This window comes from Dermacentor albipictus, chromosome 2 (assembly GCF_038994185.2).
Source record: "Dermacentor albipictus isolate Rhodes 1998 colony chromosome 2, USDA_Dalb.pri_finalv2, whole genome shotgun sequence".
NCBI classification, from domain to species: Eukaryota; Metazoa; Arthropoda; class Arachnida; order Ixodida; family Ixodidae; genus Dermacentor; species Dermacentor albipictus.
In genome coordinates, this window is record NC_091822.1 from 42,726,306 (window position 1) to 42,749,323 (window position 23,018).

General features: G+C 44.2%; 1 protein-coding gene across 1 annotated transcript; it reads left to right on the forward strand.

The window, feature by feature from the left end:
• Positions 1 to 1,269: 1,269 nt before the first annotated feature.
• Positions 1,270 to 19,319, forward strand: LOC135912785 (uncharacterized). Its single transcript, XM_065445334.2, has 2 exons — positions 1,270 to 2,302; positions 17,055 to 19,319. The coding sequence occupies exons 1-2, from the start codon at positions 1,292 to 1,294 to the stop codon at positions 17,493 to 17,495; spliced, it is 1,452 nt and encodes a 483-aa protein (XP_065301406.1). The 5' UTR covers positions 1,270 to 1,291; the 3' UTR covers positions 17,496 to 19,319.
• The last annotated feature ends 3,699 nt before the right edge of the window (positions 19,320 to 23,018 follow it).

The window sequence follows — 23,018 nt, forward strand, 5'->3', positions numbered from 1 at the left end:
GCTGCTGCTCTATTGCTGCACCTGCCTGTTTGTATGAGAGAATAAACCCGATATTACTCTCTTCTAGCGCCTTCTCCATCCTCACCACGTACATCCCAAACAGCATAGGGTATCAAAGGCACCCTTGCCTTAATGCCATGTTGAAATCAACTTTCTCCTCACTCCTCATTCTTTCCCATTCAAGGCTAACGGCATTTTCTAGCTAAATTTCTTTCAAAAGCTGTATACAATCCTCGCCCAAACCTCCCTCTTCCAGAATAGCCCCGAAAATATTGCGGTCTACATTGTCATATGCTCCCACAATATATAGACCTTTTAATCGGGCGAGGAGCATAGGGTGCGCGCAGAGCCTTGCCTCCTCTCTGGCTTGGGTGATCCGGCACGGCGCTGCTTGAAAGTATTGCTGTCGCGTGCTGCGGAACGATTTCTAGATGTTTTAGATAGTACTTTGTGAAATTTACGCCATGTGCGTTCATATAAGGTCATCAGGGCAGCATTTCGGTGCATCGATAACTACAGTAGGCGGAAATATCTCTTGTGGGCGCAAAAAATGTGACGCGCTTTATCAGCCGCGGTGTACGCACAATATGAGTTGCGGTGTGTGTATGTGTTGTGAACTATTTTGCTTATATCCGATTTATTTCAACAAAGAAGACTAGTGTCTCTGCATTAGCAGCATGAAATGGCAAATCTGCTCACTATCGGATCGCTTGGCGTAGGGAGTAACACATAAAGCATAAGGCAACCACCAAACACCACCAACCTAAGGCAACCACCAAACATCTAAACGGCAGGCGCTATCAAATATTTGTGGTGCACTGGCATTGTTCTCACTCATTTCAAGTCTAGTAGGCTTCAAAATACCATATGCCTACGCTAGCCTCCCCGCGTGAGGCCGGTGGCGCTGCTCAACACAGCGATCACTGCGGTTGGTGAACCAGCACGATACATAAGTAAGCTGTGCGCTTCGGCATTGCTTTTTCGGCCTGTATACAGCCATAATATATGAGAGGGATCGCGTAAAATGAATGCGGTGCCTGTTTTTGAGTACAAAATTTCCGCAATACGTGTGAGTGCATCGTAGAGAACGGAACGAACACAACCGAAAAAGAAATTCGGTTATCATCCTCTTTCTCGAAAAAGCAAGACAAAACGGGCTAACGCCGCAATATGACCTCGCATAGTGACGCCGCACAACATTTATGAATATATAACCGCTGATGCCATATGCTTGGACCATGCGGTATATAGAACGAAGAACAGTGGACTCGGCGGCACCGTACGGCACACGATGCTGAATTTCGTGTTCTGCTTTGTACAGGTGTTCCTGTGGTTACCTGGATCCGCCCATGACTGTTCCTTGCCACCGGCTGACTACACATCCCGTCCATGTACAGAGTCACCAACAGCATTGTGTCTGCACAATCACGTGTGGTCTACTGATGCATCCGTTTTCCCACCGAAAGCACCGCCGCAAGAGGACAACTGCGCAGGGCTGCCCAAACTGGACATCTCGTTCTGCGCACGACCCAGGCGAATTACGTCATCAGATGGGCATAAAAAGACGGATCGACCGGCTGCACCTTTCAGTGGACTCGGCGGCACCGTACGGCACACGATGCTGAATTTCGTGTTCTGCTTTGTACAGGTGTTCCTGTGGTTACCTGGATCCGCCCATGACTGTTCCTTGCCACCGGCTGACTACACATCCCGTCCATGTACAGAGTCACCAACAGCATTGTGTCTGCACAATCACGTGTGGTCTACTGATGCATCCGTTTTCCCACCGAAAGCACCGCCGCAAGAGGACAACTGCGCAGGGCTGCCCAAACTGGACATCTCGTTCTGCGCACGACCCAGGCGAATTACGTCATCAGATGGGCAGAAAAAGACGGATCGACCGGCTGCACCTTTCAGTGGACTCGGCAGCACCGTACGGCACACGATGCTGAATTTCGTGTTCTGCTTTGTACAGGTGTTCCTGTGGTTACCTGGATCCGCCCATGACTGTTCCTTGCCACCGGCTGACTACACATCCCGTCCATGTACAGAGTCACCAACAGCATTGTGTCTGCACAATCACGTGTGGTCTACTGATGCATCCGTTTTCCCACCGAAAGCACCGCCGCAAGAGGACAACTGCGCAGGGCTGCCCAAACTGGACATCTCGTTCTGCGCACGACCCAGGCGAATTACGTCATCAGATGGGCATAAAAAGACGGATCGACCGGCTGCACCTTTCAGTGGACTCGGCGGCACCGTACGGCACACGATGCTGAATTTCGTGTTCTGCTTTGTACAGGTTGGTGAGAAACAATTTTGTAGTAGTCCTTTTAGAAGTAACTGTGTTGGATTGCTGGTGCTGCCGAGTCCCCACTGCTTGTTCCAGTGTTGTGTTGACCTATCTCGTGTTATTTTCGTCTTATTAAAGCTTAGTGGTGACATTGAAGAGAACCCAGGGCCCGATCAAGACAAACTGGATGCGATCTTAAGTGCTGTTACCGCAATTAAGACATCACAACATCAGTTAGAGTCAGGTCTACTGAGTGTCCAAGTCAGGCTTACGGAAATAGAGACAAATCTTGCTTCCCTCCAGCTTTATAATGAAAAGGTTCTAAAATGCGAGGAAGCTATTAACACTATGAATCGCGAGATGGCTCGGTTAAACAATAAATTAGAAGACCTGGAAAACAGAAGTCGTCGGAACAATTGAATCATATATGGTCTCAAAGAGGGAGACAACGAAAGCCCGGCAATTTTCGAAAAACGCGTGATACATGACATTTTCAAAGGCATTCTTGCAGTTGAAGTTAAATCTATTGAACGGATTCATCGTATTGGCAAGAAACGTACTGCACGTGAACGCCCAGTAATCCTTCGTTTTTTCGATTTCACTGAGAAAATGTCAGTTCTTCGAAACTGTTCCAAGTTGCAAGGCGAAAAGATATCTATCTCGGAAGACTTCTCACCAGCGGTACGGGAAATGCGCCGGAAACTATGGCATTCATCCCAAGAAAATCGTACCAGAGGAGACAAGGTCAAGCTTATATTTGATAAATTGAGGATAAACGGCGATCTGTATGCTTGGGATAGCACTGAAAATAAGAGGACACTCGTGAAGCGCGAAAGCCGTATGGCTTATGATAACAGCCACTCCAGCTCATGACAAAATTCACCACAACTCTCGCTATTATGTTTGAATGCAAGAAGCGTTGTCAATAAAACCGAAAAATTAGAAGAAATGGTGCTGGTATACAGCCCCGATATAATTGTCATCACTGAAACCTGGTTGCATTCTCACATTGACGATTCAGAGGTGCTTCCCAATTCCTATTCTATCGTTCGTTTCGACCGCGATGGCCGGGGAGGTGGCGTTGCCATAACTATTAAAGAAGGCTTATCATTTAAGAAAGACGAAGGAATACCCAATCACGAAAGTGAGTGGTGCAGTATCACTATCAATGGAATGTCAGTGTTCGTTGGCGGCATCTACCGACGACCAAATGCGCCAACTGACTATCTTGCTGAATTGCACGACTTTCTGTGCCGTAAAATTAACGAGCGTACTAAGCTAATCTTAGTCAGAGACTTCAACTTAACTGGGATTGACTGGGGAAATCTGACCATTAGTGGAAACGAGCACAATAGTTGTGAAATGCTTCTGAATATTACGTTTAGTTTTTCTTTAACCCAGCTTGTTAGGGAGCCAACGCGTATACAAGAGCAAGCAAGCTCCATTCTTGATCTTGCTTTCGTTTCCAAGACGCTAAACCCTGATATCAGTATCAAAAATGGAATCTCGGACCATAAAATGCTTTTACTTACTTTTGATAACTTCAGTTTCAGTCCCAACCAAAGCACCAGCATATCTCGTATATCTGTCAAGGATTACAGCAGGGCAGACGATGTCAGTGTTATTGATTACATTGAAATAACCCTAGATAGTCTTTTACAGTCGGGATTTGAAAACGTGAATGACTTATGGTTAAAGCTGAAACGAATAGTAGCGTACTGTGAAGAAAAATTCATCCCATCAATAAAAAAACGAGTAAACAGGAAGACACCTTGGATTACACGCAGTATTATCCACCTCAAAAGAAAGTTACAAAGAATGCGTAAAAAGAAAACCAACGTCGATGCTATAAATGAACTTTCACAAATGCTCAGAGCAGAAATTTCTTCAGCAAGAAGCAATTTCTTCACAAATACACTGACCAATTTTATGACGCACGAGCCAAGAAAGTTCTGGCGTTACCTGGCAAAACCGGGGGCGTCTATCGACCAAATGGAAATAGACGGAGCCATTACGGATAACGCAAATGGTATCGCGAACGCCTTTAATCACTATTTCCAGTCTGTGTTCACCCGTGCTTCTACCTCAGAGTTCAATCTATCGGAATACCACTCCCGCATGCCTGACCTTGTCATAACAGAATGCGGCATTCTTAACTTACTGCTACAACTTGATGAAAAGAAATCACCTGGGCCCGACGGATTACCCAATGCTTTTCTAAAGCGATACGCGCAACAACTGTCTCCCCTTCTTCAAAAAATTTTTTCCTTATCCATGGCAACAGTATCCGTACCCGCCGACTGGCTTTGCGCGAAAGTGGTCCCGGTGTTCAAAAAAAAATGGGAATAGGCTCTTGGTAAGCATGTACAGGCCTATATCACTAACTAGCTCTTGCTGCAAATTAATGGAGCATGTAATTAACAAAGCAGTCATAACTTACTTGGAAAGCAACAAGCTTTTAAATGTAAACCAGCACGGCTTTAGGAAGGAACTGTCAACAGTTACGCAATTACTTGAAATTACACACGACTTCGCGGCTGCTATTAACTCTGGTTTGCAAGTGGATGCAGTGTTCGTTGACTTTGCAAAGGCTTTTGATTCTGTTCCACATTGTAAATTAATTGAGAAGCTTAAAATGATTGGTATTAATTCAAACATCGTTTCCTGTATTACAGCTTACCTCTCGGGCCGTACTCAATACGTCGAAATAAAAAATGCCAAATCCATTAGCCTAGACGTTTGCTCTGGTGTTCCACAGGGATCAGTATTAGGACCCACACTTTTTTTAATCTATATAAATGACATTTTTTCCTGTGTCACTCCAGATGTTGTACTCAGATTATTTGCAGACGATTGCGTTGTGTACACTACGGTTCGTTCACAAGATGACCAAAATAATCTGCACTTAACCCTAACTAACATTGATTCTTGGTGTAAAACTTGGGATATGAAAATAAATGTAAGCAAAACGTCCTCTGTCACCATAACAAGGAAAAAAACTCCCATCTATTTTACTTACCTTTTATCAGGATCTGCTGTGACGCGTAATAATGAAGTAAAGTACTTGGGGGTAACGTTAACTGAAAAATTGAGTTGGGAATCCCACGTAGATAACATATGTACAAAAGCATACCGACAACTTGGATTCATCCAGCGAAAATTGCCAGCTGCATCTGCGCATGTAAAACTAAACGCCTATATGACTCTAGTAAGACCCATCCTGGAGTACAGCGCCATAGTTTGGAACCCCCATCAGTCTTACCTGAAAGCGAAACTTGAAAGAATTCAAAGCCTAGCACTCCGTTTTATTTACTCCCTATACTCCCGCTACGATAGCGTGACACTTCTCCGTAAAAGGGCTAGCATCTCGACGTTAGAATGCCGACGACTAACTGCCTGTATGAAATTTCTTTTCCTGTTATATCATGATTGCATCAACATAACTAAAGACGTGTACCTAAAGCCACCTCACCACCGCTCCAAAAGAATCAATCACGACTTGTGCATACGGCCATTTGCTGCTAGATGTAATTTATTCAAATTTTCTTTTTTTCCTCGATCCATAGAACTATGGAATAGCCTGCCCCGCCATATTGTGAATGATGTGTCAATTGATGTCTTTGTTGCGAACGTTGAATCTTTCTTTGAAAATGCTTTTGTAAATGTGTTGTAGTCACAGCCTTCTTGATTATGAGTCATGAATTGTATGATTCTACAGCTCTGCACACTTTGATTCTATTATTTATATAAGTTATGTATCTTTTCATTCATCTTCCGGAACACCAAACCTGTTGTACCACCTATTGTACATTCCACTCCTGTCAGAGCCTGAGAAAGGCTCACAGTATTATGAAATAAATAAAAATAAATAATAAATAGATATCTGTAATCCAGCACCTGCCACTGCTTAGGACGCTCGTGCAGTTCGTAAACAGTTCCTTTGCTGGAGAAACTTAATTAAAACTGTAAGGTATGCTGCTATGACTTACCAGAACTATTTTATTCAGGAGCGGAAACCTCATCCATTGAACCAAGTAGTCACGCAATGTAACCTGCAGCGAACTGTTTGAACGGTTGTCAAAGTATAACATCACAGCTCCTATAGTAGCAGAACGGTACACCCACGCTGTTACGATCGTCGAGTATCTTTCATGGCTCCTAAATCACAGCTTAGAAATAGAGGATAATACTGCAATAAGGTCACATTAGTGATTGGAACATGCAGAAATACACAATTGATCTCCGAGGCTGATCGAAGGCTCAAATATGCGCGCGCACATCGCGCTGCGTGTTCCGTCCAGCAGAACATGACACCTTAAACCACTTCAGCACGTCTCACAGAACCGTTTACCACGTAGAAGGCGCACGTCAAACTAAACAGACCGCACGACCACGAAAACAAACTCCAGAACCTACCGCCGAGCGTATACCTGCCATGCGAAAGACCGCTTTCACGCAAGCGAGTATGGCACTGCTCATAGGGGGCGCCACTGCGTTCACAATATGGCGGCACCTACGAAAAAACAGTCTATAGAAAGGCCAGATATAGCGCTCTTCTTTCTACTCTGAATATTTCAGTACACTGAGTAAGGACAAATAAGTTATCATCTAGACGCCTGCATATTCTGAAGCCATGTTGAAGTTCTCGCAAAATGGCATTGCTCTCTTCCCGTGCTTGCAGATTTAATTTAATTGCCTGCTTTGCTAACTTCTATATTACCGATGTAATGATCAACAGTCTATAGGAGTGAATTCTTTCTTGCTTCCCCTTACCTTTATAAATTAAGTTCACTTAACTTTGTCGCCAACTGTCTAATACCCGTCTATCCTTTGAACTTTTTTCTACTTCTTTCAATAGAGCTTCCTTACTTTTTCGACCTAGTTTATCAATCAGCCTATAATGGGAACGTCGTCTAGTTCTGTGGCTAAGTGCTTCGGAATTTTCTCTTCGGCTTTCTTCCAGATGAAATTTGTCAGCACCAGCTAGTTTTCCATCTGCTTCTCTTCCATGCTCTTTTTTTCCCTCTAGTATAACCTCCTCATCGCCTTGGAAAGATTCGGCGCTTATTTTTTGGATGACACGTCCCCTTCCAGTTAGGTTCCGTCTTCGTCTAGGATATGTTGTTGTATTGTTCCAGACTACCTGCCTAATACGTTTATGTGGTTTCACAATCTTCTAGGTGCAGTCTTCTTTTTATAATGTATTTCTGACAACCAAAGTTCACTTTCTCCTATTTTCTCTGCTTGAATCAGCAGTTGAACCACAGCTTTTTTTTTCCCTGGTACATTTCCTGAGTTCTGTCTACTACATACTGCCATAACTGCACTTTTTTTGCCTGCCTTTGCCTCGGCATGCTTTCTGTCGTTCGGCACTCGCTTCTCATGTCGCTCTGTTTGTTCCACCAGATTTTCGGTTTATATTTTCCTTTCGAACGAGCATGTTGCTTCTGTTTCCGTAATTCTGTCGTTATTGCCCTTAGAAGCTCATTATATCCCCAGTCCTTCGTTGACCATTTGCCAAGTTTAACCTCGACTCTTCTGACATATTTGTTATTACATGTATTTATGACTATATATCTTATTTTGCAAATGATGCGTTTGTGGTCACTCCCTTGCTGCTATACCTTTACTCGTCAATGACCATTTCTCTCAACTGACAATAAATTGCTTGTGTCATCAGACCGTAATGGATGGTCGATTGCCGGTTTTCCACTTCCCACGTGGTCTACCCATCCCACTTAGGCCCTACATTCCCGATAACGAGATTGAGTTGCTCACAAAATTGTAGCAATGACTTCCCGTTGTTGTCGTTATAGCTGTCCTGATCGTGTATGAGGCCATTCATGTCACCTAACAAAATAATTTTGGCATCATTCGGGACACCGTTTATGTGAGCACTTAGGCATTCCACTAACTTTTGATTCTTCTTTCTGCAGTTATTTCTGGTCCACGAATACGTTACGCCCAGCCAATATTTCTTTTACATGATTCATCACTGCACATGATAACCAATGATGCTCTTGACATTTCGAATTTACATTTTTCTATCTGGCGCCCTGATGGATGAGCATTCCGATTCACCTCCCTTTATTTCTGATTTAGTTTGGTTGTACCCTTCGGAAACATAATTCTCAAAAACTCGTGGCACTTCCTACTCTCTAAGGTGCGTCCTTGTAACAAGAAGACACCCCTATTTTTTTTCTATTTAAGCGCTCCTCAATCCCTATGCCCCCTTTACTTTCTACTGCCACCGTGTATGTTTTGTAGCCTATTGCACTGCGAGCTGTCTTTCTTGTTTTCCTCCTTTTTCTCCTGCTGACGGCGACGCTATTCCTAGATTCTCTTAGGTGACCTTCTTTATTACTACCTACACTGGCCTCCTGATCGCTCGTAGGTTCCCCCCCCCCCAAAAAAAAAAAATGTAACCGCACTATCAGCAAGTCACCAGCCCACTGCTCATCGAAGCTTGTGATTGAAGTGGATCCCGTCTGGTTGGAAGCCACCACACCTCATTTCCCTGTTTGCTCCTAGAATATCGAAACCTTTCTGTCACCTCATTTTCTATATCGCCTCACTAGCAGCCACTACAGGTCTTTGTACGTGACTGTCACATACAGGCACCTCCGGCACCGTGTGCACCATGATGTGCACCTGAGCGGAGAAGTGCATATCTTTCCGGCTACCCTCCCCCCACCTTGTGCGCATTCCATGTGCTTTGTTGACACGCTATCTCCTTTCCCGCGGGGAGACTGCACTCCATTGTCAAGACCTTTCTCGTTCGCGATCGCGGCCCGGTTCAGCTTTTCCTCGGCTGCCTGAAGCATTTCTTTCACTGCCTTCTGTGCATCATGCTCGATATTTAACTAATTTTGGATCTATTCAATTTGTTTGACAAGTTCATCCTGGAAAGTCTCTATTTTCTTCAGCCTAGCATAGACATTATTCGGTTTACTCTAATTTCTCATATTTTCTTTTTTCTACCTTGAGAGACTCCCGCACGCTGCATGCTTTACCGTCGTTTTTGCCATATGTTACACATGACTTGTTCTAATACAAACACCGAAGCTTTCAGAGCACGTGCCTTCTAGAAAAGGCCGATACGATGGAAGGTAAATCCTTAAAATGCTACAAAGTAATTGTTTATTTATTTATTATTTTAAATACTTTCAAGGCCCGTAGGCGCTAAAGAAAGGAGTGGTACATATACGCAGAAAAAGAATGCAGATGAAGGAATAAAATATTTGTTAGGTGGCATGGAAAAGAGCAGTCTTGAACCTCGATGAGTCTATAATAGTAGAGACCGATGTGGGGAGGTGGTTCCAGTCATTGCAGGTGCGAGGTAAAAAAAGAGTAATAGTACGCGATCGCGCGACAAAATGGCACGAAAACTTTATGAAGGTGATCGCTGTGGGATGAGAATAGGATGGAGGAGCAAGAAGTTTTTCTTTTAATACCGGGTTGCGGTAAGTCTTGTGGAAAAGGCAGATGTGACTGTATGCACGACGTACTGAAAGCTCCGGTATGTTAAGGGTTCGCTTCATGAGTGTTACGCTAGCATGACGAGAGGAGAATGGCTTCGAGGGAGAGGGTTAGTGATACTTGAGGGGGATCCCAGATGGACGAGGCATATTCCAATTTTGATCGAACGAGTGTTTTGTAGAGCGTTAGTTTTAAAGATGCAGGAAGGGCGTAAAGGTTTTGTGTAAATAACCTAGCATGCGATTAGCGTTAGAAGTTATAAATTCAACGTGCTTGTGCCATCATAGATCGTCAGTGATGTAAAGGCCGAGATACTTGTAAAATTTAACTTGATAGAGAGCAGCGCTTTTCAGAAAATACATGCGTGTGTCAGTATTGTTAGAGCGGCGTGATATGCGCATATATTTACATTTATTTACGTTTAGTTTCATGTTCCACGCATTGCACCATTCAGATAAATTGTTAAGGTCTTCTTGTAGTTTAGTGGAACCGGCGGGGTCACTAATCTTATGATATATTACGCAGTCATCAGCAAATGGGTTAATTGAAGACGATTTCACGCAGTCAGGGAGATCTTTTATATGGATTAGAAAAAGCAGAGGCCCAAGGACGGATCCCTGCGGGACCCCTGATGTAAATGACGAAAAAGCAGAGGAAGCGTTTTTGGCAGTTACGTACTGAGTTCGATTGGAAAGGAAGTCCTTAATCCAGGCTAATACTAAAGGATCAATGTTAAGCTTATCGAGTTTAAGGTTTAGTAAATCGTGTGTTACGGTATCAAAGGCCTGAGAATAGTCCAAGAAAATACAGTCAACGTGAAAGTTATTGTCAGATGCAGCAAAAAGATCACTAGTAAAGCAAGCTAGTTGGGTTTCGCACGAGTACATTTTTCTGAAGCCATGTTGACAGGGATGAAAGAATGAATTGGTTTCCAAAAATTCAACAAGGTGAGAGTAAATGATGTGTTCCAAAAGTTTGCATGAGATGCTTGTCAATGAAATGGGACGGTAATTTTCGGGAGCATGCGCATTGCCTGACTTTGGGACTGGAACCAGCTTTCCTTTCTTCCAGTCCCGCGGCAGCGAAGAACACTGCAACGACTGAGCAAAAATTTTAGAAAGAATGACAGATGAAAACACGTCAGTGCATTTCAATATTTTTGAATTAATACTATCAGGCCCACTGGCAGACGAAATCTGCAAATTATTGATTAGCTGGCTAATACCAACCCAGTCAATTATTATGGGATCAATCAGAGGGAAGTTTGAACTTGGTGCACTCGGTAAATTTACGATAATATTGGCATTGAGGAAAGAGACAAACGCCTCATTCAAAACGCTGCAACATTGATTAGGTGGAACACTGGTGCCATCAGGGTAAGTTAGATGTATAATGTTTGTTTTAGTGCCATTAACAACACTCCAAAACTTTCGCGGACTCGTTTGAAGAAACGAGGGCAGTGTAACATTCAAGACGGTAGTTTTAGCGTTACTAGCCATAGGGATGTACTCAGTTTCCACTTGACGGTACGTTGACCAATGAGCGGGGAGATTTGTTTGCTTGGCCCGGCGGAATAACCATTTCTTTTTATTGCGCAGGCGTGTAAGACAGTTGCTGAACAATGGCGATCTAGTGTTTGAGGGTATCTTTCGTTGAGGTATATAACTGTCAGTGAAAGATAGTTGGTTATTTTTGAAAAGTTGCCAGTTATCCTCAACTGAGCGTTCGCCAAAACCGGAGATGTAAGCAGCTGTGAATGATTCCATTTCTGCCGTGATAGAAGCCGTATCGGCGTGCTTGTAATCGCGAACAACCTTAGAGCTCTTTTTACTAGAAACATGGGCACGCAAAGTGAAATGAATTATGAAGAGGTCACTTAAACCAGGGATATAAGTAAGTTTGGAAACCAGGTCAGGTGTAGTAGAAAAAATGAGATCAAGGATATTAGCGGAAACTGCAGTAGTACGAGTAGGTTCATCAACAAGTTGCGCGAGGTTGAAATCGGAACAAACACCAAGAAACTGTGCGCATTCCGAAGAATTTTTTGTGATAGTGGCGGTACCGCTGTGCCATGAGATGTTTGGAAGGTTGAAATCTCCCAACAGAAGAAAAGGCAACGTGGGGTATCGCGTAACTATATTATTGAAGACATCATGAAGTTCATCACAGAAAGAACGGGGAGCAGTTGGGGGTCTGTAACATAGGCAAAAAATGCAATCCCTATTGTCAATGGTAATACGCACGCACACCACTTCTAAAGCTGACACGACTGGGACACTTGAGGAAGGAAACTCTTCATTAACAGCGATCAAGACACCCACCCCCACCGATACGAAGATCGTGGTCATATCGATAAATAGCGTATTTCTTTTCACAGTCAAAGATTTCACTGCTTTGAACTTTTGCAGAAAGCCATGTTTCGGATAGAATACCAATATCGGCGGAACATTAATCAATATGAGCCGAGGGTGTCGCTCGCTTGTTGAGCACACTACGTACATTGCTAAAAAGAAGAGACACATCATTTGCGAGGCAGGAAGATAGCTACGCAGATGAATTGTCAGTATTGCTTAAAGTGGGTTGCGATTACCATGTGACTCACGAGGGGAGCCAACTTCACAAACGTTATTAGTGGATGCGCAGTAGATGTAGCGCTTTTTGTTGATAAGTTTGTTAAAGCGCAGTGAAAAAGGTTTGCCGCTAGATTTTCCGTATTCAATTATTTTTTTTCGTGACAACCATGTTGATCTGCAGAAGTCTTCACCTACAGAGATGCCAGCTGTTTTCAACTTAGCTTTCTGAATCTCTTTGGTTTTAAAAGAGGCAAACTTGACGATAACTGGGCGAGTCTTTAGTTCAAAAAAGGAACCCAGCCTGTGCGCTCTGTCGGTAATACTATCGGTAACGTTCAAGCTTAGATGACGCGGCAGCAGATCTTTTATACAGTCTTCGCACTGTGCCCACGTCTTGTTAGCATTGTCAGATATGCCATAAAATAATAAAGTGTCCCTACAACAAAAGTTTATTCCTCCTCCTCCCTTCGAGACCAATCTTCCCATTCGTCGAGCCTCGAGTTGAGTACGGCATCTTTAGTTTTAACAGTTTCATGAACAAGGCGGTTAATTTCAGTTGGCGCCGACGCATTTTCAATAGATTCAACAACAGATTCTAACGTTACCATTCTTTCTGTAAGATCTGAGACTTTTTGCGTAAGTGCCCCTATGTTTTCCTTTAACTCTGCCGAAGATTCCATTACTTCCGTATGACGCTTGTCAAATTTTGTTGACAAGGCAGTAATGGCATGAAGCAGTTCCTTGTGCGATTTTATACGGTCAGGCTGGGGAAGACCGGGGTTTTCTTCTACGTCACCACTTAGCATCAGAAGTTTAACCACAAATATACAGTCATTCAAGGTATCGCAAACAACACTTGGGCACAGGAAGAGCAGGAAACACTGCTTGCTTGAACGTTTACAATAAAGAGATGGGGTTGCACCAACCTGCATATGAACCTGCATATCAGTGATGTTTTAGAAGCAATAAATGCCGTACAGACTTAAGGCATGAGAAGTGTTCACACGCGTTAAAACACAGGGCCCCGCTCTCACTGTCCTAACAAATCAATATCCCAGATACGGATGCACACACACTACAACCACTAATAGCTAATAGCGTTTTGACTTGCAAACTAGTATGTAAAGGTTCTAAAGACTTAACGTCCCACACAGCTGCACGTGCTGAAACAGGTGGTGCAAAGGGACGCTGCGACTATCCTGCAAAACCAAATATATACGATACACACGCGCCCACGAAAAGAAAAAAAAAACGAAAGAAAACTCGCCAAAAACTTTTTAAAGGCTTAAAAACCAGCAAATGAACAACAAAAGCAGGCTGGAAGTATGCAGAAAAACATGTTTTCGTCGCCGCCACGGAGCCCTCGAAAAGGAGCCGTTGACGACTCAACAAAGCGTCTTCATCATCTTACCTAAGGCATGGCGAAGCATAACTGCTCGTGGGATAGCGTAGCTGCATGCCAAGCTGCGTCTTTCGCGTTTTTTCAGCGTTAATTGTGCGCCCAAAGCTGTTCGATTACAACGAGTCCGTGACAACCATAATACACCAAATACACGAGAACACCAAATCCATAAGATTTGTTGTGCTGGCCTGAGCATAGCCTCGAAAGATGTCTTCAATTGCGGCGCTGATTGGCGTCGGTGTCAGGTCGAAATAAGAAGTAGTTCCGCAGGCATTGATGTAATAAACCGGAGCTCATGTGAGGCGCGTTCGCGTTGCCGAACCTCGCCGTCTTCTCCAGGAGTAACGCAGCATCCACACAAGAACAAAAGCATCATTCATGCGCTGTCGCTATCTGTGATTTACGTTGAAATTTAAATAATACTTTGGTTCCTCTCGGTTGCCTGTCTAGTATTGAGACGACGTGCTATAGGTGAATAGACACGACCCGCCGCGGTTGCTCAGTGGCTATGGTGTTATTCTGCTGAGCACGAGGTCGCGGGATTGAATCCCGGCCACGGCGGCCGCATTTCGATGGGGGCGAAATGCGAAAACACCCGTGTACTTAGATTTAGGTGCACGTTAAAGAACCACAGGTGGTCGAAATTTCCGGAGTCCTCCACTACGGCGTGCCTCATAATCAGAAAGTGGTTTTGGTACGTAAAACCCCGTAATTTTTTAATAGACACGAGCGTGGAGGGTCGCTAGAGCTCCTATATGTAGCAGAGGCATAAATGAAGATTTAAATTATGGCGGAACGCCGGAGAAAGGAGCCGGAGATTGAAAAAAGGGACACACTACTCCCAAGAGCGTGAGCAACCAAGTCACCAATGCAGTAGGCGTACAATTGCGGGTAAGTGTAGGTTGATTTCACGTCACAGCATGCAAGCAGGTCACACGTGCTGTTGCAAATGGAAGAAAGGAGCGCAACAAACGAGGTCGCAACATGCAAACGGTGTCAGTAATATCATCTATGCGTGCTTTCACAGCACGGAGACCGTCCTTGCGCAACACCAGTTGGCACGCTTGAAGCGAGAACGCAATTCGAATGGAATAGCATTATTAGTCACCAACCGTGCTTCCATTTCGCCACGCATGGGTGGCTCTTCGGTGATTTATTTAATGCTGGTTGAAAATATCAACATTTCCTTGGAGACGCAGCGGACCTGCAGCATTTCATTGCAATGTAAATTCGTTTTAGGACACTGACTTGCAACATCGATAGCCGATGAGCAATGTTTCAGGGCACTTAGCGCAGGAGTGGAGGGCCTAGTTTGTTTTTCAGACTGTTGTAAGGACGGTTGTATAAGAATTCACAAACCACTTGCGCACTGCTTGTTTGATTCGTGAGAGCAGAGGGAAGTTAGCAGTTCATTAAAGAAAGGAGGACACTTGTATTTTATTTGCCTGAAGAGACGTGCGGTGGCGATCGCTAAGCATCTCAATATGCAGCCACCACTCAAAGACACCGTATCAGCGACAGAAAGCTGAGCTAGTGGGCAAGGATTCATTATCCAAAAAAGAAGTGAGGCGTGCAGACAGGACACAAGAGTAGAGAAGTGGACAACACGAACACCGACTATCAACTGAAAGAAGCACGGAGGCGAAAAAAGAAAGCACAAAACTCATCTGCGCAAGCTCCAGAATGGTATCACCACGCGTCAGTCGGGTACATGTGCCGGTCTACATGAGAGATAACTGTTAAGGCACTTATTCTCTTCCTTATGTAAAGTAATCGAAGGCTGACTTACGCAAGCACTTCCACCATTAGAGATATGCCATGCCTCTACCATAATACGCGTATCTTCATTCTTATGCCTGTACAATACCGCGCATTCATCTAACCCTGGCGTTCGGTTACAATCTTGGCAATGTAAAGAAAGATTAGAAGGCAATCCACCGGTTAAGGACCTTTTATGTTTCATTAGCCTCTGATTGATACACCGCCCCGTTTGCCCTACGTAGAAGTGGCCACAGCTAAGGGGAATTTTATAAACCACACCCATACGACAATCAGTAAAACTGTTGTACTTATTGTGCTTCACTGGACAAATATCTGCTCTTTTTTGCCTTTTACCTGCTCCTTTTCCTCTGCATGGCAGCGCATATCTTACCTAGCTCATTGGGAGCAGTGACAGCAACATTAACATCATATCTACTTGCAACTTTTTTAAGCCTGTGCGAGAGTGCATGAATGTACGGAATAGCCACTACTATTTTTTTGCTATTACTGCTCTCTGTAATCACGTCTGTCCCTGTTGAAACCGACTTCTTTAGGCGTTCAGCCACACTGGCCACTGATACACCAGGGTAACGTGCTTCTAATAGGCGTCGGACCTGCGCATTAAAACTGGCGCACATTTTGTGCATGCAAGATCGGGTGTGAGAAGACATAAGGCACGACATGTCAAGTTTATTTTTTACAACTTTGGAATACTGGGAATGAAAGTTTTATTTTGCTTGAAATGAATTTGTTCTTTAGGAATATACATGAGTGCGATCTCATCTTTGCCAAATTATAACTATACGAAGAGGGTCCATAAAAGGATCCTCGTGAATTTATTGATATTAGTTGAAACTCGTATAGACCGTAACCTTTGAAGATCACCGCACCTATTCTAAGAAAAATGTAATCTAGACTGCATATTCTCACAAAACGGATTGCCTATTAGATACTCGCGATATTGGTTACCGTGTATCGGTGCGTCAAAGCGCAATTGTCGTAAATTTTTACATTTTTTCCGGTAAAGAACAGTACCCAGCACAATGCAACGAAAACGTTCAGGATATATTTTAATTATGTGTTTCTAGCCGTCGGCAAGTTTGTCACACATAATATTTTGTATTAATAGGGGCGCACGGAAGTAGACGATGTCTGCCTCTCCGTAGGGACCAGGAACTACAGGTGGCCCTTTAGGGTCACGTTTAATTGTATACATCAAAACATTGGTACCCTTGACGATACCTTAGTGGCTAATTAGGGCTTTAAGGTGCTAAGCCCAAGGCGGCCATTTAAACCCAGTTGTAACGGCTGGATTCCGATGGTGTCGGAATGCAGGAGTGCTGACTTATGCACAAAGACACCAAGTGGTCAATATCGATAAGGAGTTGCCAACTACGGCAAGCCTCATAACAATATTCGGGTTTTAATTACGCATAAGATCGAAGAATCTGAATTTTATACACTTGGATGGTCGATAATGAACACGCCGCACAGAGCGCACAAAGTGGAAAAACGTACCCGTTATCACGGCTACTTTTCCTTGCAGGTCTGGCATTGTCCGTGCAATTCCTGGAAGGCAGAGCGGGAGTCGAATGCACTCAAGCAGCGAAGGGTACAGCGCATCCTGGCGGCGGCGACTGAACTACACCACATCCGAATTTATGTGCTGTGCAGCCGGCAGAATCCCCACGCCTCCCTCCTTTCGTCAGCGCGTAGTAGCGGAACCTGTCTGCGTGCTGCGAGTGCAGGTGTCGTCGCCGCAAGGTCAGTGTGCAACTATGAAAGACGGCCGACAGTGTCGCATCTGGTCGCTGCTCTCCTGTGCTTGAGTCGCACAGGTGAAGGACAGGACTGGTGTTCTGCATTTGCGCGATGGACACCACACGACGCTGGTGGACATCTATATCGAGAAGGAAGCGGTTCTTTCATTCCAAATGCCTTTTTATACGCAACGTTGATGTCTATTGATTGCGTTCTTATTTTGTGAAAGTCGCTCTGCGAAGAGGGGCGTCCTGAGTTTGTGACGATGAAAATGATTTCCTTCGTAGAATGCAAAAACTCACTGCGGCAGACTATTAACCAGCTACTATACCAAAAATGAAAAATAACGGTGTAAGAGACACTGATAATTCAACGAAAGCAAATGGGGTCGACGAATGCGGTCGTCACTCTTGTTCTGCCTGAGTGTAGCTTGTTCTTGGGGGCACCGGTGCACTCAATGAAGAGCTAGTTTTGAGACTATAGCCGTTCTGCTACGTTCGGATTCTTCACCGTCGGGACAACAGAGCAGTGTTTCTGTGTCTTGTCGTCCGTTCTTGTCTGGCACCACCTGCCTTATTGCTTATAAAAGAAGCATGCAGTAAATAATTCGAACAATATAGCGTTATAACACAAAGCACCGATTTTATAGTAGAATACAATTTCAGTGCCCCCACAAAAGGACCCTACATAACCGTCGAGGCACTCAAAAAGCAAAGTTTATGTACAATACTCAAAGAAGAATGTGGGTTTCCACACAGGCAATAAATTACACGCGTGGACAACTTCAACAATGGAAGTGTAAAGCATACAACCTCCAAAATTTTCCATATTATCGCACAAACATGCCATGTAATGTGCCATTGTTCATGACAAGCAAAAAATCGGCGCTTTAGAATGATGTCAACCGACGAGGTTGGCAGTGGGACAGAATATTTAGAGGCGACGGATCGACCGACATGACTTCGGCCTATCGCAATCGCAATGGATGTCGTATAGACGATGAAACAGATGAACCTTCAACACTTCAAATGTCGTTCGTGCGGACCACGTGGAGCCGACCACTCATTCATAAGATAGCGTCATAGACGCAGCCCGATTACGTCGCCGTGCTTACAGTCGCTTAGGTGATAATAAATATCTATGATTAACAGACTTTTCAACCTCACTTGCATGAGTCAGCCGTCGCCAGCCGCACGCACCGAGTCAGATTCGACATTGTTAGCTTGCAATGAAATACAGGTTTTGCTACATGCGAACGGCTGCGTGTAGGTTCAAAAATAATCAATACGGTCGAGGAAGATGCCTCTCACTTTGCCAAAACACACAGCTTCTTTTGTTCTGTCAATGGAACAACACCGTTACCTATATCAGAACCCAGGTACGTTTAATGAGTGACTTCAGGCATACGGTAACACTATTCATGTTCCACCGTCTGTTCGGGCATGATATGTACCTTTTTATTTACTACAATGAGCTGAGTATAGAGAGTGTTACCCGTCCTTGCGTCTTTCCTGTTCTCTTATTTTCGCTAATTCTGTTAAGCTCTGGAAATGCATGAAACTAGGTGCAAAACTGCGAAAAGTTGAGCGCTTTCCATATTCATCCCACTGTTTAACACTTCAAATTTCTGTCTTCCTGTTAAACCTCTGTCTTATTTCAACAAAGAAATGGGCCATTTTTCAAACAAGTATAAGTCGTGATGCTGTTCAAAGCTTCAATCTCACTTTAACGGAAAAAAATGTTTTGGACAGCTATACTGAGTGAGAAATTATTCAGCAGTACCATTCACTGTTGTAACTTTAAAATTTAATGGTCTCAGCGGATCTGATATCCTCAGATACCGTTATCTTTTTTTCCCGACAGATTCCTTCACATAATATAGGTTGGCAGGAGAGCTAGCGAACTACATCATACTTGTTGCAACAATCAAAAGTGAAGTTTGGCAGCAATGACTGAAAGAAAAAAAAAAGCTTTCCACAATGTTTCTGAAATTCCTCCAAGAAAGCTGCTACACTAATTAATGCACCACCACCCCTACATAGAATAATTACGCACCATATTGACGCTCATCGTATCAATCACACAATTATAGCACCAGGCTTCAAGTAAGGAGAATAAGGGAGTCAGAAGGCTCAATCATCTTTTGTTAGGATATCAAATGTGGGTTGAAATATTCTTTCATTCTAACTCCAAATGGCGAAGCTTGTGAGATGGCGTCCGATGGATAATAAAGCCCATGACAATCTGTGCAGCAGAGCGTTTCCGACGACATGTCATGCACACAACTGCACTTTTTCATGTTAAATGACGTCCTCCAGTAAAACCTTGAGCCCACATGCCAACCTTAGAATTAAAAAAAAATCTACATAGTGCAAGCCAAAACTTGTTTGATTCATTGAAAAATGCTAAAGCTTATTCGATTATTTGGTATGTTTACTGTTGATTAAACATTCGCTAACCTTGTTCTCTACGGGTGCTGCAAACAGGCACCATGTTTTTGCAGTCGTTACAACAATTATCAGCGCTGCATACGAGGAGAAACAGTCACAATGTTTATGCAGGAGTGTGCCCTAGATTGACACCCCGCTTCACACTCCAATATGGTGTAGGATGCATACTCTAGTTTAGCAGAAACTAGTGTACCCTAACGATTGCTGTTGCCGACGTTTGTGGAATAGCGGGTATGTATAATATGGCAGCTTCAATTATATTTCCACGGGCTGAAGTTACTGCAAGCTGTCACCAGGGTACCTCTACACAGCTGTGATACACTTAGGGCAAATTGAAAATGTCTATTTAATTTATCTCATAGGACGTTATCGAAACTCAATGGACGCTATACCGTAAAGTTCTTCCGAACTTTTCTATTCCATATTGTAATCAGTCTTCCGCGATTGGTCAAAAACGTTTTGGACCACCCCCCCTTCACTTGTCTGTCACGCGACAACACGATGACCGCGATAGCTCCCCATATGATATGACGTGTACACACCGATTATGCATGATTTGACCAAAAAGAAAAATATTTATTTCTCATTCGATGCCTTTTTGTCCTCGGCTGTTGGTCAAAAGATTACGGGCTGCAGCCACTTCACCTGCCTGTCTCGCGACGTCACAAAACCGCAAGCACTCACCCTGCCAAAGTGACGTGTGCGCGTTAAAAATGCATTATTATGCCAAACAAAAACTGACTTCTCTTCTGAATAGCCGTAGGCTGCCCCACTCCGAAAGGAATAAAAGATGGCTGCCACCGATCGCTCAGGCACTGGCTACTCGCACCTGCCGGAAAGCATAGGTTTATTCGCGTATAATAAACTTTTTTCATGGCCATGTAACGTTCTCGAGCAGTTGTTTACGACCTCGCTCTACCAATTCTTATTTGCTGAAGATCCGTTTTAGCGGCATTCTTAACCTTCCATTGCATACTGCCGCGATTTTCGACCAGCCACCGCAAGCTATGTAACGGAAAGCGAAACAATCGCAGACGCCGGCACCACCCTCTTCATCTGGTTATCGATTTTCAGTTCAGTGGCTCGGCCTCATCGTATCCCTCTACTCTTGAGCCTGCTCCTCGCCTCTTGTCAGTCAATTAGATAAGACATGCCGCTCAGCGCAGGCAAAGTTATTCGTTTTTCAAGCACACAGAAGTGGTCTCCTATGAACGAGGATAGCGTTTGATTGTCTGTTCAGACAACGCTGCGGATCACTGCCTGATGATTGCGTCAGTGGTTACAATAATTTGACATAAGGAGATTGGAACAAATACATTTTGAAATAGTTTTACGTTATAGGGCCCAATATCCTGAATATTAGTTGAGCGCTATGTGCCGTTCCATACGATTCAACACCTTTAAAGAACTAAATTGCTACCTGTAGGTCATGACGAGAGGTGAAGAGCATGTTCTGCGTAAACTATAGCGAGCCTGTTTGTGTAAAGCTTCGAAGAGGGCATTTATTATCACTTGTGAAGATTGTGTTTTTACACTGCACACAGTACAGAAAACTCTCAGTTGTACGAACGTCGGTTTATAGAATATTTCAGAACAACGATCTTTTCAAAAAATCCCCGGCAGTTTTTTTATAGATTCTATGCAAAAATGTTTCACTTAAACGAATTTCAGTACAGTCAATATTTCAGTTTAACGAACTCGCTCAGAGTACCAAGGCTTGCACTGCACTGCACTGCAGGCGCCACCGATGCCCGCCCTCATCAAACCGCCGCTCCAGCGGCAATGTAACGTCGCGGGCGCTACAGCGCCCCTGGGGCAGAGCGGCGGCGCTGAAAACGAACGGCAACGAGGCATGGCCTCCGAGATTACCCGCACAAAACGAGCAAGTATGTAACCTCGGACGCCATGAACAAAGTAACATCCCTGGCGGTTACAATGCCGCCAGAGCAAAGCGGCGATCTGTCACTCCCCAAGCCACGTGGTGTGTGTTTATTTCCGACCGGCTAGTGGTGGCATGGTTGTCGTCTCTTCCCAGTCTCGTCGGTTCGGCGCGTGCACACAAACGACCCACGTGGTGTGTTTTTCATGGATATGTACAAACTCCATTTCACACATTTCTAACATTATGGATGCCATCTCTTTTGCTCGATGAAGTGCACTTCCAACTTTTGACTCTGCATGCCATGTCTTACATTGGTCTAGTGAATATTCAGTTTAGTGAACTTTCAGTTAAGTGAACTATTTCCTTCGGTCCCTTGAAGTTCACTCAAGCGAGGGTTCACTGTAATAACCTCTACTCAGTTTTCAAAAACGCAATTTTTTTTTTCACGCTAATAGCACGCATGCCCGTAAGATATAGAAAACAAATTTCATTATGGGGTTTTGCGTGCCAACACCACATTCTGATTATGAGGCACGCCGTAAAAGGAGGACTCGGGAAATTTCGACCACCTGGGGTTCTTTAACGTGAACCTACATCTAAACACACTGGCGTTTTCGCATTTCGCCCCCATCGAAATGCGGCCGCCATGGCCGGGATTCGATCCCGCGACCTCGTGCTCAACAGCCCAACACTATAGCCACTGATCAACCATGGCGGGTATAAGATCTAAAGTATGACCTTTATTCCCGAACAATCAAAGGGAACAGCACCACCCTTTACGTCACGTGCCTTCTGGCTCAAATTTCCTGACAAAAATTGCAAGCGTGCGATGGTGACATTGGCAGATAAACTGATTTCTGGAGAAATACGAAGCATCATATCGTCATGGGTCTTCAAAGAGGGCTCGAGACGCATGATGAGGACAGCTGGCTCCCGAAAAACATGGCGGTGGGACCTTGCTATCGAGCGGGTGGGGTAGTGCGCGCGCATCTTCTTTGTTGTCCTTCCTGCCTTTTTTCTGGCACTGTGCCCACTACTGCAGGCGGCATTGTTTCCCTTCCTCGAAAAGAGAGAAAGAGAGAGAAAAAACATTTATTCGGACCATCGAGGTGGTTGCTCTTGAGGTCGAGAGAATCTCCTCGTTGGTTAAGAATGCGTGTAAGAAAACGAGGGGGAAAAGAAACATGGGGCACTATAACGTTACGCTATTCCAAACTTTTCTATTCCAATTCTGCAATCATCCCTCCGCCATTTGCCAACAACTTTTCGTGACCACTCTCACTTCGTCTGCCTGTCACGCAATGTTACGAAAACCGCGGTAACTCCCCATCTGATATGATGTGAACACACTGATTATGCATGACTGCAAAGAACAAAAGAAAAATAGTTATTTTTTATTCGACGACTTTTTGCCATT

Coding starts and splice junctions, on each gene's coding strand:
- LOC135912785 (XM_065445334.2), top strand. CDS start 1,292: ATGCTGAATTTCGTGTTCTGCTTTGTACAGGTGTTCCTGTGGTTACCT. Junction 2,303..17,054: donor TCGTGTTCTGCTTTGTACAG/GTTGGTGAGAAA, acceptor TTTTCCTTGCAG/GTCTGGCATTGTCCGTGCAA.